This window comes from Pyxicephalus adspersus, chromosome 12 (genome assembly GCF_032062135.1).
Source record: "Pyxicephalus adspersus chromosome 12, UCB_Pads_2.0, whole genome shotgun sequence".
In the NCBI taxonomy this organism is placed as follows: domain Eukaryota; kingdom Metazoa; phylum Chordata; class Amphibia; order Anura; family Pyxicephalidae; genus Pyxicephalus; species Pyxicephalus adspersus.
The window spans coordinates 4198046-4214998 of NC_092869.1; the positions used below are offsets into that span (position 1 = coordinate 4198046).

At 44.7% G+C, this 16953-nt stretch overlaps 1 protein-coding gene across 1 annotated transcript in view; it reads left to right on the forward strand.

Annotated features, from left to right (window-relative positions):
• Positions 1-16953, forward strand: part of IGSF9 (immunoglobulin superfamily member 9) — a 54448-nt gene that overhangs the window by 22443 nt on the left and 15052 nt on the right. Inside the window, 14 exon segments of the mRNA XM_072427488.1 lie at positions 1613-1765; positions 4278-4429; positions 5859-5976; positions 6652-6793; positions 6903-7048; positions 7156-7298; positions 8791-8931; positions 9219-9335; positions 9560-9710; positions 10565-10688; positions 12742-12917; positions 13081-13331; positions 14288-14372; positions 15604-15777. Of these exon segments, the coding sequence (XP_072283589.1) occupies positions 1613-1765; positions 4278-4429; positions 5859-5976; positions 6652-6793; positions 6903-7048; positions 7156-7298; positions 8791-8931; positions 9219-9335; positions 9560-9710; positions 10565-10688; positions 12742-12917; positions 13081-13331; positions 14288-14372; positions 15604-15777 (2073 nt within the window).

Here is a 16953-nt window from a genome sequence, read left to right on the forward strand (position 1 = left end):
CTCCCTCTGACTCCACTAAGCTCAATTTACATGACCGGCTGACCTGTTTGTAAGTCCTCAAGAAGGAAACATTTGTATTCCCTCAGGGATTTATTTTTAAATTTTCATTCCTTTGAAAGTGTCCTGGAGCAGAATATACGGAGATACAGAGTCCTGCAGAGGCTGATGTGTATGCTTCCTGTACTCTGTAGTGCACCATGTTAAATGTGTATGGAATGTGCAGCACAGAGTGCGCGCACAGCACAGAGCGCGCACACACAGCACAGAGCGCGCACACAGCACAGAGCACACAGCAGAGCGCAGAGTGCGCACACACAGCACAGAGCGCGCACACAGCACAGAGTGCGCACACACAGCACAGAGCGCGCACACAGCACAGAGCGCACAGCACATAGCGCGCACAGAGCGCACAGCACAGAGTGCGCACACACAGCACAGAGCGCGCACACAGCACAGAGCACACAGCAGAGCGCAGAGTGCGCACACACAGCACAGAGCGTGCACACAGCACAGAGCGCGCACACAGCAGAGTGCACAGCAGAGCACAGAGCGCGCACACATAGCACAGAGCGCACACGCAGCACAGCACAGAGCGCACAGCACAGAGCGCGCACACACAGCACAGAGCGCACACCGCACAGAGCGCACAGCATAGAGCGCACACACAGCACAGAGCTTGCATACAACACAAAGCGCACACCGCACAGAGAGCGCACACACAGCACAGAGCGCACACCGCACAGAGCACACACACCCCACAGAGCGCACACACCCCACAGAGCGCACAGCACAGAGCTCACAGCAGAGCGCGCACACACAGCACAAAGCGCACACCGCACAGAGAGCGCACACACAGCACAGAGCACACACAAACTGATAACGGGGTGCTGGACTAGTGACCCCGAGATTTAGGGTGCGATCCTTTAAGTACAGACATTCCTGTCCCTTTCCCTGCCTCCATAGGGATCTTCTCTCCCCAGAGATTGGCGTCTGCTCTGCTTTATTTTTGTCCATTTTTCATCTGCGGTATCTCTCCATAAATGGCGCCGTTATTGCGGAGACCTTCCCAGGACACATTCCCATGTCAGCCTGCACAACATCCCATCCCGAGTTCCCGAGTCAAATAATCCGGGTGACAACATCCAGCCTGCACCTCTCCCCCCTCCTCCGTCACTCCTGAGACACCCCAGAAGCCTCATTAAATATAATGGTGGATTTGTAACAATAACAAGTTCATTTTAATGACAAATTGAAAGATGGAACCTAAAGGGGAACTCCGTGTTTGTTTTTGGATAAGGAGAAAAATCGGCTTCATGAAAATATTCTTCCCAATTTATATTAGGGCTTTAAAGATCTGCCCCAGGAGAGAAACATCTGCAGTACTCCTGCAATCCAGAAGTCATGTAATCACCAGACTGCTAATCTCCTGCAGCTTCTTTGCAGCTACTTCCTGTGTATGTGCCCGTCTGCATGGCATTTCTCAGGGCAGGTTTGCTGATGATGGCAACATCAGAAGTCCACGGGGCAGGGTGACAACTCAGCAAAGTGTTAGAGTACAGGCCCAGAGCGTTGTCACAGCTTATATACATTTGCTTCAACTTCTTTTCCGCAGGACGGACCCGCATCGAGGAAGGCGCCTCCCTGCACATAGATTCCCTCCGATCCGATGACCAGGGCTGGTATGAGTGCAGGGTGCTGTTTCTGGACCGACACCACGGGGACGAAGACTTCAAGAACGGGACGTGGATCCATCTGACTGTGAACTGTGAGTTGCTTGGCTTTGGCCAAAAAAATGGAAACCTCAGTTCTGCCTATACTACTCTGTGTACACATTGTGTGTCACCTCCGGCACATATTGTGACTTCCCCGTTATTGGGTCAGAGGGGAGAGGTCACATGACATCATTGCACGTTGTCTCCCAGCTCCTAGGTGCACACAGTAGCATCACATACCAGCACCCTGTCCTTAGAATAGACTCAGCATTCCACTTTGTCTATAGTTCCACCTCAATCATTTCTCTCTAGAAGTTCTCCTTCCGTCCAATGGCATGCCATGACACTTGGCCATCTATAGGTTAAACCAAAGAGCCAATTGCTGGGCCCACGTGACTCCCGGGGATTACGGGCCGTCTTGTTGTCATGTGACCCTCTCAGTCCAGGCTCGGGGACCCCATGGAGCCGCTATCCCTCCAGCGTGTCTAATCCTAAATGATGGAGGCTGGGGAGCCTCCTGTATGGAGGACAGCTGGGGGCGTAGCTGGGCCCCTACTCCCTAATTTACCAGGGCTGGGGTCTTCTTTGTCTCCTGGGACCCCCCCCCCCCCTTCCTCTTACTGTTGTGAAAAAAGGTCCCTGGGGTTGTCTCTGGGAAAAGTCGCTCCTTCCCACGGGCGGATTATGGAGAGCAAGCAGCACGCGCTAATTGGGATCAATAATGAGGTTCCTGCTGACCTCTGGCCACGCTATCCATGTTCCATTTACCCCATCACAAAATTAAACACACCTCCGTCACTCCACAAAGATATCCTGCTATTCAAAATAAAAAAAATTGAGAGCAAGAGGTGCCTGGATTGGTTGCCAGATATTACTGGCAGGCCTTGTACATCAATGTGGCCTTGGGGGGCCAAAAACATTCAAATCCCTCAATGTATCGGTCGCAGGAATGCAGGTTGGTGACGTACTGTACTCACACTATGTCCTCAGTCTTCTGGGTTAAATGAAGCTGGAGGTCATCAGGGGACATCTTGTGGTGGAAAGAGAGTACTGCAAGGGCAGCAATATTATTATTATGTCACTAGCTGTCCCTCAATCACAATTTAATGTTTGGCAGAAAGTTTTTGGACTAAGCAAAATTAGGCCAAAGTTGGGCTTTAAACCATGTGGATTGGCTGCTTACTGTCGTCACTACGTCTTGCCCTCTGTACCGCCCCCGAGGAACAAAATGTAATGTTTTGTTTCCCATCTTCTCCCACAGTGTAATGTGTGTTGTCCTGGGTCTCTGCGGAGTGTCATGCTCCTGCGGTAGGGCTTCCGGCTGCAGCACTGAGTGGTCTGGGAGAGATTTGGTTGGGAGGGCCAAACAGTGAGCTGACCGAGATCTCAGTCTCCTTCCACGTGCGTAATTATAGGGTAGTGCAGGGCTGCGGCTGGCGGTGCCCCCCGGGGACAGACGGATCTGTGGGTGGTACCCGCTGCATGTGGTTTTATTCTGTACATTCCTAATCCATGGATTAAAGACAGACAAATATGGGGGGGGGCTGCTGGAGGACTCCGCTCCTTCCTCTATAACTCTCCTCTCCTGAAATACTCTGCTGGAGGACTCCGCTCCTTCCTCTATAACTCTCCTCTCCTGAAATACTCTGCCTGCTGGAGGACTCTGCTCCTTCCTCTATAACTCTCCTCTCCTGAAATACTCTGCTGGAGGACTCTGCTCCTTCCTCTATAACTCTCCTCTCCTGTACAGGAAGTGAGTCCTGTGTATCCAGTGTTATGGTTTTTGTGGTCTCAGCAGACAATGGCTAAGGCTCTCGCCATTCAGGATTGGCCGGTTTGTCCTGCACGGGAGGCCATCAGTTAATCACATGACGTGATGCCTATTGTTGGGTCCAGTGTTTGTATTGTCTCACTTTTCTATGGCTGGGATTATGTCTGTCATAACCCAGTGCCCTACCCACGTGTGGCCCCTCTGTGCTTGCTGTGTGGCCCCTGCAGTCGGTAATGAGAGTTTTATGGATTGTGATGTCGCGTGTTCCCATGGCACATGACCTCATTCTCTGACCGTCTCTTGCAGCCTGACACCTCCAGCTACATGTCCCCATCTGCACACTTCTATGGTATTACCTATATGATGTGTGGCACCAGGGGCCACAACAGACACACCGTGTCACCACTGTAAAGGGGTCTTCAATAGCATCCCTTTCCTTAGGGTGCTCACATTGTAAGTAGAGATTTAGAGAAAAGTTTTGTCTCCAGAAGGACGGCACCATCTTTGTTCAGGCACCACCCAGGGTCATCTCCTGGAATAAGATGCAAGTTCAAAGATGATTCTGGTGCCTTTTCATTTCTTGGGGTTTACAAATGTCTGACACAGATCAGCCCCTGGCTGCTGCCTCTCACCTGGTGGTGGAGGAATCAATAGAAGAGACTGAGGAAATGCTTCCTCCTGCCTGCAGCAAAATAATGTATTGATTCAGGTAATTGTCCTGTCTTACAGTAAGGACCCTGTGTGCCCTCCACATTATATGCACCGCCAGTCACACATGTGTGCTTTCTTCACAGCCCCGCCCGCTTTCCGTGAGACTCCACCCATGTCCGTGGAAGTGCGCGTCGGAGACACGTTGACGCTCACCTGCCTGGCTTATGGAAACCCACAGCCGGTGGTATCGTGGAAGAGAGACAACCTGGTCCTAGAGAGCGGAGACAAGATCCAGGTGAGGAAAATGCCGGGTGGGTTCCTGGCTCTGTACACCCGCTGTGCCCATTATGAAGTGTTCCCACCATCCCTGCACACCTGCAGGAATTATTGCAGGGAGATCTGTGTGTAGTTACAGGTTCTCTTTGCCAGGTGTGTCACACCCCGCTTACGCCCCAGGTGGCGACAAGACAAATTGGCAATAATCATGACACGGTGTTGTCTTTGGCAGTCAGCGGTTCTGTTTTGCCCGTGCTGTGTTTACACCTCCGGCCGTGCGGTGTCTGCATGGCGGCAGCTGATCGCATTCCCTGCGTCAGCGATTTTTTTAACAAAGGGCCATTGTCGCCTATTGAGAATCTGAGTCTTTTTTCTGCTCCTGCACCGCCCTCTTGTGGCCGTCTTGTAGTACAGCACCTACAATGTCTTACAATGCCAATTGTTATAAAGGATTTCTAATGAAATATTTTATCTGTAATCATTTTGTAGAGGGGTGGTCGCCTTCATTGGATTCTTTTTATAATTACCGCCAAACTCTGACCTCAATTTTATAACTTCCCAGACCCCCAATTTATTTTTTGAAATGTTTTTTCCCCAGTTACAACACGTCTCACAGCCTGTTCCTCCCTGGGTTAGTGTCCTTGAAAAAAACAATCTGTTTATACTTGAATATATATATATTCTGAGGTGAACTACATCCTGTGAGCCCATGGAGTCAAAGGGCCTGATTTAATAAAGCTCTCCAAAGCTGGAAAGAATACACTTTCATCAGTGAAGCTGGGTGATCCAGCAAACCTGGAATGCATTTCTTCAAAATCATTTGCTATTTGCTAGCAAATGTTTTGAATCCTAGACCAGATCCATTCCAGGTTTGCTGGATCACCCAGCTTCACTGTATTCTCTCCAGCCTTGGAGAGCTCTGTGGGCTCACAGGATGTAGTTCACCTCAGAATATATATATATTCAAGTGTAAGCTAAGATTGTTTTTTTCAAACTTAAAAAATAGTATGAAAAAAAGAGTCCCAGTTTATACTTGGGTCTCACACTAGATGGCACTGTCTTCATGTAAAATGTGTAACAAATTCTTACCTTTGGAAACAGTATGAGAGTTTGTTGCACACTTCACATGAACACACAGCTCCATCTACTGGTGACTAACAATAATGCACCAAATGTAAGTGACCCATAACAACCCACTCAAGAGTACAAAATACTTTAACCTGTAAATAGGTAAAAAAAATAGTCTGGGCCCATGTGATTTTATTTTTTACCCCTTTTAAATAAACATTTCAAAATAACACATTTCTCTTGATTCTTCTGTTTTCAATGTTATCAGATAGATATTGTGCCTTAGGTTTATATTTGAGTTAAAGTAGGTTTTTAGGTAAAAGTATGTGCCTTGGTTTGTATTTGAGTATATACATATATATTTTTGTTTCTGTTGCCAGGTAAATAATGGGTCATTGCGAATTAGTGGGGTGCAGAGGTCCAATGCTGGCGTTTACACGTGTCATGCAAGCAGTGAGGAAGGAGAGGTGATGCACGCCACCCGTGTCCTGGTTCAAGGTGGGTACTTTTAGAGCCACACTGTTTATATTATCGAAATCAGTAGGAAATATAAATATTTTGAGTCAGGGACAGAAAAAGCCAAATGTTTACTATTGTACCCTGAATCTTAGCTTTTACTTATCAATATTACACCTTACTTCCGCTGGTAATAGATTCATGTATTTTCACATATCCATTCAATTATCATTTTACCCCCCAGAAGTCCATCAAAAATTTTAATTAGACCCCCTACCTGGGGTGTCCAGGTACAGAGCCTTGCCCCCCTGCGGCCTGGCGCCTCTCCAATCCATGCTGGTAGTTGTAATAAATAGTGAAGTTGTTTCCTGGCAACCAAAAGATGGCAAGATGTAGAAAGGAGGTGAGGCTTCAGGTAAGCAGGGGGGCGGAGAAATTACATCAATATGGATTGATGTAATTTCCCTTCTCACCTGAAGCTCCACCTCCTTTCTGAACCCTACCAATTTTTGGTTGTCAGGAAACACCTTCACTATTGTTTACAACTACTAGTGTGGCTTGGAGTGGCGCTAGGCCGCAATAGTCTCTAAATCCAGACATCCTTGGTAGGTTTATTTACACTTTTGGATATGTATATTGTTATAAATATTTTATTATTTTTGTATGTTGTGTTTACAATTATTTAATGTTCTTTTTTTCCCCTTCCCTATTCTACAGGTCCACCCGTCATTGTCGTCCCTCCGGAAAACATTACCGTAAACGTTTCCCAAGATGCCTTTCTGACCTGTCAGGCCGAAGCCTACCCGGCCAACCTCACCTACAGCTGGTTCCATGGGAACAGCAATGTTTATCTGGTCAGGTGAGGATTCCTGAAATATTAGGCTGGAATATGAAGATTTAAGTATGGCTGCTTTTACAGCATAGTGAATGCCCCCCACCAATACCCTAGTAATCTTCTTCCCCTTTAGCCGCCTTCAGTCCAGAGTGCGCATCCTGGTGGACGGAAGCTTTCTGCTGCAGCAGGTCACCCCGGAGGATTCTGGGAAATACACCTGCATTCCCAGCAACGGCCTGTGGAAGTCGCCATCGGCCTCAGCCTACCTCACCGTACTGCGTATGTAACTGTTCTACTAATAGAATCATCTACAAGAAACGGTGTATGTGAATGGGGTCTAACTAATGCATATGGTCTTATATGTCATTCTCTGATTTATCCCCTAGATCCAGCCTATGTGACCGACATTCCCCCTGAAACCTATTTGCCTATCGGCATGCGAGGCAAGATCAGGTGCCCTGTGAGGGCCAATCCACCACTGTTATTTGTCAACTGGACCAAGGATGGTCACCCGCTGGAGCTTGATAAGGTAGGTGCCCTGTTGAAATGTTGTAATTATCCTTTGTGATGGTGTACACCAGCCATTCACAACCAGGGTTCCTCCATAGGTAGCTAGGGGTTCCATGGGACCCCAGGGTTCTTCCAGAGGTAGCTAGAGGTTCCATGAGCTTTGGCTGATGTACCTCCCATTTGTTGGTGACCTCTTTGTTTGTGGTCATTGCCACTTGGAGTCAGAAAAATATTACCAATGTTTTTTTTTATCCCTAAGGGTGGCATTTTGACCACAGTTATAAGAGGGAAACGTTCTACTGGCCACGAATGTAAGGTTTATTTTTTTCCATTGACCTCTAAATTTAACAGGGGTTTCTCAAAGCCTGGAAATTAATTCATGGGATCCTGGGAGTAAAAAAGGTGTAGAAGAAAGACTGGTGTAGAACATTTATAAAACTAAGAAAGTAAACTAAGCACTAAGGAGGGATTTACCCTCACTTAGATACACGTAAAGGTTTAAATCTTTAGAAAGGGGTTTACATCTTTGCATAAAGTTACAGGTCAACTGTTCCAGTGTTTGGTGACGGTTATGGATGAAGGGTTTGTGTTGGGTTACAGTAACAAGTGAAGGGTTGATGTTAGGTTAAGATTATGGGTACAGGTTTTAAGTGTGGCATAAGGATCACAGGTGAAGGGTTTGTGTTGGTTTAAGATTATGAGTGAAGGGTTGAAGTTGGCTCAAAGTTATGGGTAAAGAGTTTGGGTTGGCTCAAAGTTATGGGTGAGGGGTTTGTATTAGTTTAAGGTTACGGTTGAAGAGTTAGTGTTGGGTTAAGTTTATGGGTGAAGGGTTTGTGTTGGGTCAAAGTTACGAATGAATGAATGGTTTCTGTTGGGTAAGGGTATGGGGGAAAAGTTTGTGTTGTGTTAGGGTTACTGATAAAGGGTTTGAGTTGTTTTAAGGTCATTTGTAAAGGGATTGTGTTGGGTTAAGCTTACCAATGAAGGGGCTTGTGTTGGTTAGGGTTACAGATGAAGATTTTGTGTTGGGGTAAAGTTATGGGTGCAGGGTTTATATTGGGTTAAGGTTACAGATAAAGGGTTGGCGTTGGGTTAAGGTTTGGGTAATGCGTTTGTGTTGGTTACGGCTACAGGTGAAAGGTTTGTTTTGGGATTAGGATAAGGTTAGGAGTGTAGGGTTTAAGTGTTAGGTTAAGGTTATAGGCATGAGGGGGCTTTAAGGTCCTGGAGATCATAGTCACTGATAAAAAGTAATGGGAAATCCAAAATGATTATAGTTGTCACTAATAAAGAGGTCCCATTTAAACAGGAATTCACCCTCACTTAATAAAGTTTTAAATCTTTTTGTCACAAGGATACTACAAGTGTTAGGATAGGTGACTGTATTTTCCTAAAATGGCCTGTGGCTTCCTGTATGCGGTCTCTAGGTTCACATATTGTGATGATAAATGTCCAATATAGAGAGTATTGTGGTATTTATGTAGTTTCCCCTTCTCTCCTGTTGCCAGTTTCCAGGATGGTACGTAGAAGAGGATGGATCCATTGTTGTGGCAACAGGGAATGACGATGCCCTTGGCACGTACACCTGCACCCCCTACAACAGCTACGGCAGCATGGGTGTGTCTCTACCCACTGCCGTCATCCTGAAGGTATACTGGACTATCTTTCTATTCTATAACAGTATTTCTTTTAAAAGTGTATTCATTTGTTATGTAAACCCCAACATTGAATTTCTCCTATTTAAGATAGGGTAGACCACGGCCAGTGCAGGGGTTACTGGCTATCCAATGGTATTGCATTATTCAGTATCTATGGGATAGAAAATTCAAAGCAACAGAAGAGGGAAGTTGGCACCAAGTGCTTAAAAACTGGTGGCCTCCTATTTAATAATTCTAACATGGTCCCTTTTATTATGTCTTTTTATGATTTTTCTTAGGATCCACCCTCCTTCACTGACCTCCCAAAAGATGAGTATTTCCAGGATGTTGGGAGAGAGCTGATCATTCCCTGTTCTGCTATTGGTGACCCTCCTCCTGTTATCAGCTGGGCCAAGGTGAGGATAGAGTGATGTCTATCCCTTGCTGGGGAGATTAAAATTCTCTGTTTGACTATGGTCACTGGGACACTATTGTCATATAAGATATCCATTGTCACTCTCAGATCAAGAGTGAAAAGTATTCTTTTCCTTGGGGTCCTGTGCTTCAGTGACTATTGTGCGCCCATTGTCCTATCTCTTTCATTATTTACTCTTTTAAACGCACCAATTTTGTCTTACAGCTTGGCACACCCGGAAAGAGTGGAGCTCAGATGGATGTAAATGGCAGTTTGATATTCAGACCACTCACAAAAGAGGAACACGGCATGTGGGAATGTGCTGCCATCAATAACGTGGCCAGAATCAGCACGCGTACCTCCGTATTTGTTTTGGGTATGTTGTATATGCAGGTATAAGCCAGAAACATAAGTATGAAAACGTTTGTTTTCTGTTCTACAATTGTTTGTAATAATGATCAATATGGCCGAAGAGTTGATACCATAGGGCATCTTGAGAGAACCTCTTATCCTCAGGTCTTTGTTCAGTAGGTGTCATTGGGTGAACCATTCCCATGGGCTTTAGCTTTACCTCTTCCATATCTTCCTATCATCCCAAACAACCAATGACTGTGCAGTTGGTAGCTGATGAGTGGCTGCTCATGGTTTGTGGGTGGACAAGGGCAGAGTTGGATCAGAAGTCCAGCTCTATGAACAGAGTGCCATCCAGATACAGATTCCCTGGGACCACCAAGATGGTTTTGACAATAGGATACCAATTGGGAGAGCTTGAACAGGTCTCCCTCCTTGGTCCATACTGATATAGCCTAAATATGTAGATACTACAAGGCCCCTGGGACACCACAAGGTCCTTGCAAAAGAAAAAGACAGATCAAATAGGCAAGACTTCTTAAGAGTAGACCTAGGATGGTTTCTGCTGAAGAAACCACAAGATTTCCAAAATCACTTCCGCCCTGGACCATTACAGAATTAGGAATAAAGCCCTGCCTACATGGAGGTAACCCCATGTAGGGTTTGGCTTTCTTTCTGATAAAGGTGCTCTTCTTAGCTTATTGAGATTCCCTCTGGGCGTTCTACCTAGTGACGGTCATAGAAGAAGCTTTTGCTGTCTGTTCTTAACCAGGAATTTTAGTTTAAAATATGTGCTGTGGCTGACAGGTTTACCACCAAACCTCCAACGTTGTATTATTTTGTCTAATAATGGACTCCTCTCTTGTAATATCTTTGCAGGCACAAGTCCCCATGCAGTCAGCAATGTCTCGGCCCAGTCGTTGGTGAACGCAATAAACATCACCTGGAACCCTGGCTTCGATGGAGGATACTTCCAGAGGTTCAGCGTTTGGTATGCCCCGCTGTGAGTTTTGTTATACTAACCTAGAAGGAGATGTATCTGTGTAAATGCATGGAAGTCTTGTGTCCCCACGGCTAAGACAACAAATGAGATGGTCTTCCCCTTTCCATATTTCAATTTTTTAAGTAGACCCTTCAAGAACTTTCCTTTCATATTTAACACCCTGAACAACATGAGAGGAAAGAGAGAGCTAGAGCTTTGATCACTAAGGTTGCGTACACACGTTAGATTTTTGTCATTGGAAAGGATCATTCACAATCGTTTTCAACAACAAAGGACTTTTCCGTTCCGTTTTATGGAGAGTGGAAGGGGGAGAACAAGTGAGCAGCACCCCACTGCGCTTTTATCCCTCCCTTCCAACGTGGTCGTTCGCCTTCTGTCATTCATGGACCTGCCAGGCTGGACCCATCAATGACTTTGGCTTATATCGGCTAAGAATCATCTGACGTGTACATAGCCTAATTTGTGGCAAGGTAAGCTGACCAACGTGGCTCTGCTGCACTGGACTTCCTCATGGCTGCCTAAGACATTCATCAGTTCCAATTCTTTTACCGTCTTTTAAATCTGTGTTGGGACCCTATTTACTGGTGGAGTCATCTTTAGACATAACACTCTTCCCATAGAGGTAAAGAATTAAACACAACTACTACCCCTCTAAATGCGTATGATGCCAAGGCCACTAAAACACCCATCCGGTGTACATAAGGATCATGTACATCGAAATAGATAATTTACTATATCCTATTTGCTCCATTTTGATTTATTAAAAAGCTTTATCTGTTTAAAAAATACCTGTTGATCCCTTCAGAAATCGATTGGGTCAATACCTTCCTATGCCTATGCTGGTGTATTACCAAGATTGTTGTCACCGGCTATATTTGAGAAGTACAAAGCACCCCACTTCCATTATTTATATTTACAGTCGGGCCCAAAGCTCTTTTTTTAAAATTTTCCCCAAATGAAAATCGGATTCATCTCCTTGTCATGTAGTCCATCTAACGTGTAGTACGTAGATTACATTGTAAAGATTGTGTCTTCATCCTAACCGATTGGTTTGTACAGTAAGAAAAATTCAATGGTAAATAAATGAATAAATAAACTCTTAAGTTGTAATCGTGAATAGTCTTAAAAAATAGTTTTTGTATGTACATCTTCTGTACAATTCAAAGTTTTCTATGTTAATCCTATATTTTTTTATAATACCTAGATTCAGTTGTGAAGTGATTCACATAGTGCTTTTGATAAAAGAATCATTTTTATGTTTTTGAAGTTATAACGTAGGTGTGAAATTGGTACAGATGGAAATTTGCTGGTTGTTCACTGTGCCAAATATTTATAGTCCCCAGAACAATGGCACAATGACACCTGGGGTCCCCAAACAATTACGCCCTAACCTTCTGGGACCGCAGACCCATTAATACTGGGGATTCCAAAAACATTGAGACGTCAATCCTTGTATGTTTTAGAACAATGACATAATGACACCTGGGGGCCTCTGAACAAAGACACATCAACGCTCAAGGGTCCCAAAAAAATCTTTCATCAGTGAAGCTGGGTGATACAGCAAACCTGGAATGGATTTCTTTTAAAGTCATTTGCTGGAAAATGTTTTGAATCCTGGACCTGATTTGCTGGATCACCTAGCTTCACTGATGAAAGCGTATCCTCTCCAGCATTGAAGAGCTTTAATAAATCAGGCCCATTTTTCTGGGACCCTTGAGCGTTTATGTGTTTCCCATTGTTCTCCAGCCCTGGAGAGCTTTAATAAATCAGGGGCAATGACTCTCAGGATCCCAGAAACAATATGACCCTGACTCTTTGGGATCCCAGACTAATGACACACTGACACTTGGGGGTCCAGAAAAATGACACACTGATACTGGAAGTCCCGGAACTATAGTGCACTGACACATTGGGTTCCAGAACAATGAGACACCAATACTAGCGCCCCCCTCCCCAACCAATGATAAGCTGGCAACTCTACCACCAAAATCCTTCACCTTTTCTGCTAATCGTGGTTCTGCTGACCGGTGTTGTCTGTGCCATCTTTTTCCAGGGTGAAGCGGCTCACTCACGGCCACCACGAGTGGATCTCCCTCTCTGCATCTGTTGGTGCCAGTTATCTTGTAGTAGAGAACCTGCAGTCAGAAAACACATATCAGTTCAGTGTTCTGTCCCAAAACAAGTTGGGAAGCGGGCCATTCAGTGAAATTGTGACGGCCTCCCCTCTTAGTAAGTAACTGCCTATCTTTTCTGTACACGCAGTCTTTTCTGTCTCCTGTTTACCTTGGTGCCCCTTCGTGTGTTCGCGTCACCAGTGGCTCCCCCTGCTCGTCTCTAACACCCACTAAACATTTCCTCCTATTCAATAACCACTAATGTTTTGGCCTCTCAGGTATCCCACCCACCACCTTACCTCCACCTGTACCCACCACAGACTCTCGGGATACTCTGACTCCTCCCCGTTACCTATCAGCCAATGAGACCTCCCGTGGAGTGCTGCTGGCCTGGGCCCCACCCCTGCGGTCTTTCCTTCCACTTCGTGGGTATGGCCTAGAATGCAGACGTGATGAAGGAGCCTGGGAGCTTCTCGACGAGTCCATTCCCTCCACCCAGACAGAGCTTCTCGTCCCTGGGCTCTTTAAGGTAAGAATATGGCCACTAGATGGGGCTAAAATATTGGTTCAAAACTAATGGAAACCTGCATGCAAAAACAAAACCAGCAAGTTAAAAAGCCATAAAACAAATCTGATATAACCAATGTTACACAGATCTAATTCCAAACATAGAGAACAGAAAATGATATCCGCTTTTTCATTCTTTTTTTACCATTTATAATGCCACATGTCAGCAGTTTTTGGATTTTCCTAAACATATTGCTTAAGAGTATTTAAAAAGAAGAAGGAAAAAACACAGTTGTCGTCCTAGAGGGAAGATTTTTTTTCATACATACAGCTGGTAATGGGTCTAAACTGGGAAACATAACTCCCATTAATCACTTCAGGTTTCTGTGCTGTCAGCCTGTAATAGCAGTGAGTGAGGTCAGCACATTGGCACACACATATAATAAGGCTATCAGGTTGATTGTACACCACCATTTATACACTGTTTATATAAAAGCAGCAACTCCTTCTGTTAAAATTTTTTTGGATGCTGTTTCCTCTTTGCTGTTTTTATACAGAGAGAAATAGCTGATGCTCCGATTTCCCACAAAGCTGAATGAGCCATTGGAGTGGCTCCAAACCTTACATTGTACATAACTTTAGTCTGAAAGCAAGCAGACTTGTATTGTTCTGATACCCCAGCCATGTGTGTCTTATGTATTCAATGTACAAAAAAGAAGGAGGTTATATGTATAAAAAAAAGACAAATAGAAGATCAGGTAAAGTATAATAAGTTTATAAGTATTTAAACCAAAACTTTGTTCTTCATTTTGCACTAAGTTGGGAAGGTGTATATATATATATATATATATATATATATATATATATATAAATAAAACTTTAAAGAAGATATATAATTGTATATTATATAATTTCAAGCGGTCACCTTTTCTTTTTTCACTGAACACGCACCTGAGGTCCAAATCTGTTTCCCGGCAGGATTCCCTGTATGAATTCCGCATGGTGGCATTTGCTGGCGATTACATCAGTGAGCCCAGTAATTCGGTGAACATCTCCACATCAGGTGAGTGGACTGGGCACAGCTGTATGTGATGTAAGAGGGAATGTATAGCGGTTGTGAATTTATTTTACCTCCTTTGTTGTCAAAGCTGATTGTTTGCAGACTTCTTTGACGCCAAATAAATTTTTTTATACTTCCCACCCAACACATATCCCTTCAGGTTTTTATCCGGTACTTTGCAACATTTTTTTTCTGAGTAATCCCCAATTCCTGGAGTGCTCCTTTAATATAAACATTAGATACAAACTTGTTTCTAGGGACAATCTGTAGCCAAGAATGTGTCTCCTTGTAAACATCAACGACATATCACCCCCCAGCTAAAGACGGGGGATTAATTTCCTGAGTGTGAGTGCAGTGATATTTCAAGTAAAATCCCTCTATAAACTAACAGTGGATTTGTTTTTACGGCTCCATTATTTCACATTACAGAAGATATTTCTAAAAGTGGAATTCTCACAATGTTTGTTCTCATCTTGAAAAGTCAGCACTGTAAACCAATGTAACTGGAACGAATTGTATCCCCTGTACTGAAATATCTCCCATAACTTTTCCAGCTTGACACTCCCCCCCCCCCCCCCAAACAATTACCCCTTTTACACCCCAACACTTATTCCTTTCTCGCACACTTTACTTGCCTTCCCACTACTTCTTCCCCTTTCTCCTTAACACTTACCAGCAATATCTACCCCCTCCCTTTTTTTTGTGCACTTGCCCCCTTTCCTCTCTTAATCAACACTTGCCCCCCTCCTCTCCCTAATCCACACTTCCCCCCCTCTCTAATTCAACACCTGCCCTCCCTTCTCCACACTTGCCCCCTTGTCCCTTCTTACTATCCTACAATCGTCCCTCCCATTGCTAAACTTACCACTTTCCCCCTTATTTCCTACACTGACTATTTCTGTCTCCTCATCTACCTTGACACTTACACCTGTAATTCATATTGGAGCCACCCAGGGTGACCACACAGCTTCTGTACAAATCAGGAATTGTTCAGGGTATGGTGATATTGGTGATAGTTTTGGGTAAAAAATTAGTGGAAGTTAGTACAGCAGTCCCATGCTCCCCCCTATTCGTTTCGTAGAACAGAACCGTGCTGTCTGTGGCTGGAAACACTTATTAACAAACGTTTCCAGAGACAGTTATTGAGGTTTTGTCCTAGATTTAAGGACTGTGACATATTACATTATTGTTTTTAGCTTTGATACATTGTTTACCTGCATTGTATTGTTTCCAGGGATGAAGGTCTATCCCTCACATACAGAACTCCCAGAAGTTCAGCAGAAATCCCTTATGGCGGGTGTCGTTGGAGGGGCCTGCTTCCTTACCCTGGCCATCATCCTCAGCACCATAGTTGCCTGCATGATGAACCGACGGCGGGCCAGACGTCGCCAGAAACGGAGGCAGCAAGGTACGCTAGAAATAGAGCTAGCAGTATAGATAGAGGTGAGGTGAACACAGCAGTATGATGTACAACCAGTGTATAGGAGGCATGGGAGCAAACACTAACTAAGGTTTGATGGCATACACGGTCAAAGTTTACGTCCTGGTAATATTTACCTGTCCCCAATGCAGGCATCAGTTTGATTGGTGGCTAAAAGCAACAGAGAACGATCTCTGCAATAGCTAGGTGGTACCTAGTGGTACAATGACCCTTTGCTAGAAGAGCCAATATTACAAATGGACAAGATTCCTTGTCTAATGTCTTTATCCTACCAGCAAATCAGATTCAACCTAACTTTGTAGCGGAATATTAAACAGAGAATCCGAGACTGAAGCTTCATACAGAAGTCAGATGATTTTTGCCTGAGCCAAACAGTCACGCTCGTCTGGAGCGAAAATATGATGTGTAAAGCGGTCTCCCAACCCTACCACAGTGGGACTGACCTATTGAGGAGAGAAGATCGGGTTGCCGCTGGCTCGTCTTCTGCTGTCCCATCCCCATTGAACAAAATGGCACTGTGTGTTCTTGTTCATTCATATTTCACTGGAAAACAATCACAAAAGATCATTTCCAGCAACAATCATCTGACGTTTGTATGGACCTTCAGATTGGATGTGGCAGATAACAGACAGGTCCTCTTTAAAAAAAAAAAAAAACCTTTGCCTCACCAAAAGTTTGAGCAGCAGCTAGACCAGGGATATGTGATACCTGTAACAAAAGGACTGTTTGAACTTCTACTAATGTGTTAGCTTAATGGTAAGAAGTTTGCTATAGGAGGAGGTTAATTGTCAAGTCATGGGGGTTAATGTAATTTAAGGATTAGGTCATCCCCCCCCCCTTTACCCAAAAGAATGGCTTCTGATAGCTTAAGCTTAGCTTGGTTGAAAGGACTTCTAAGGCTATGTACACACGTTCAATAATAGTTGTTGGAAAGGATCTTTCCAACAACAAAAGGCTGAACGAGTGCTCTACATACAGCCCCGTTCTGCTCTATGGAGAGGAATGGAGGAGGGGACGAGTAAACGGCACCCTACTGCTCCTTCTCCCCTTCGCTTGTATTACTATCGTTCGTGCATTCGCCCAGACGGATCCATGAACGACATTGGACGAGAGTTTTACACACGCCAGATTCTCGTTCCATTC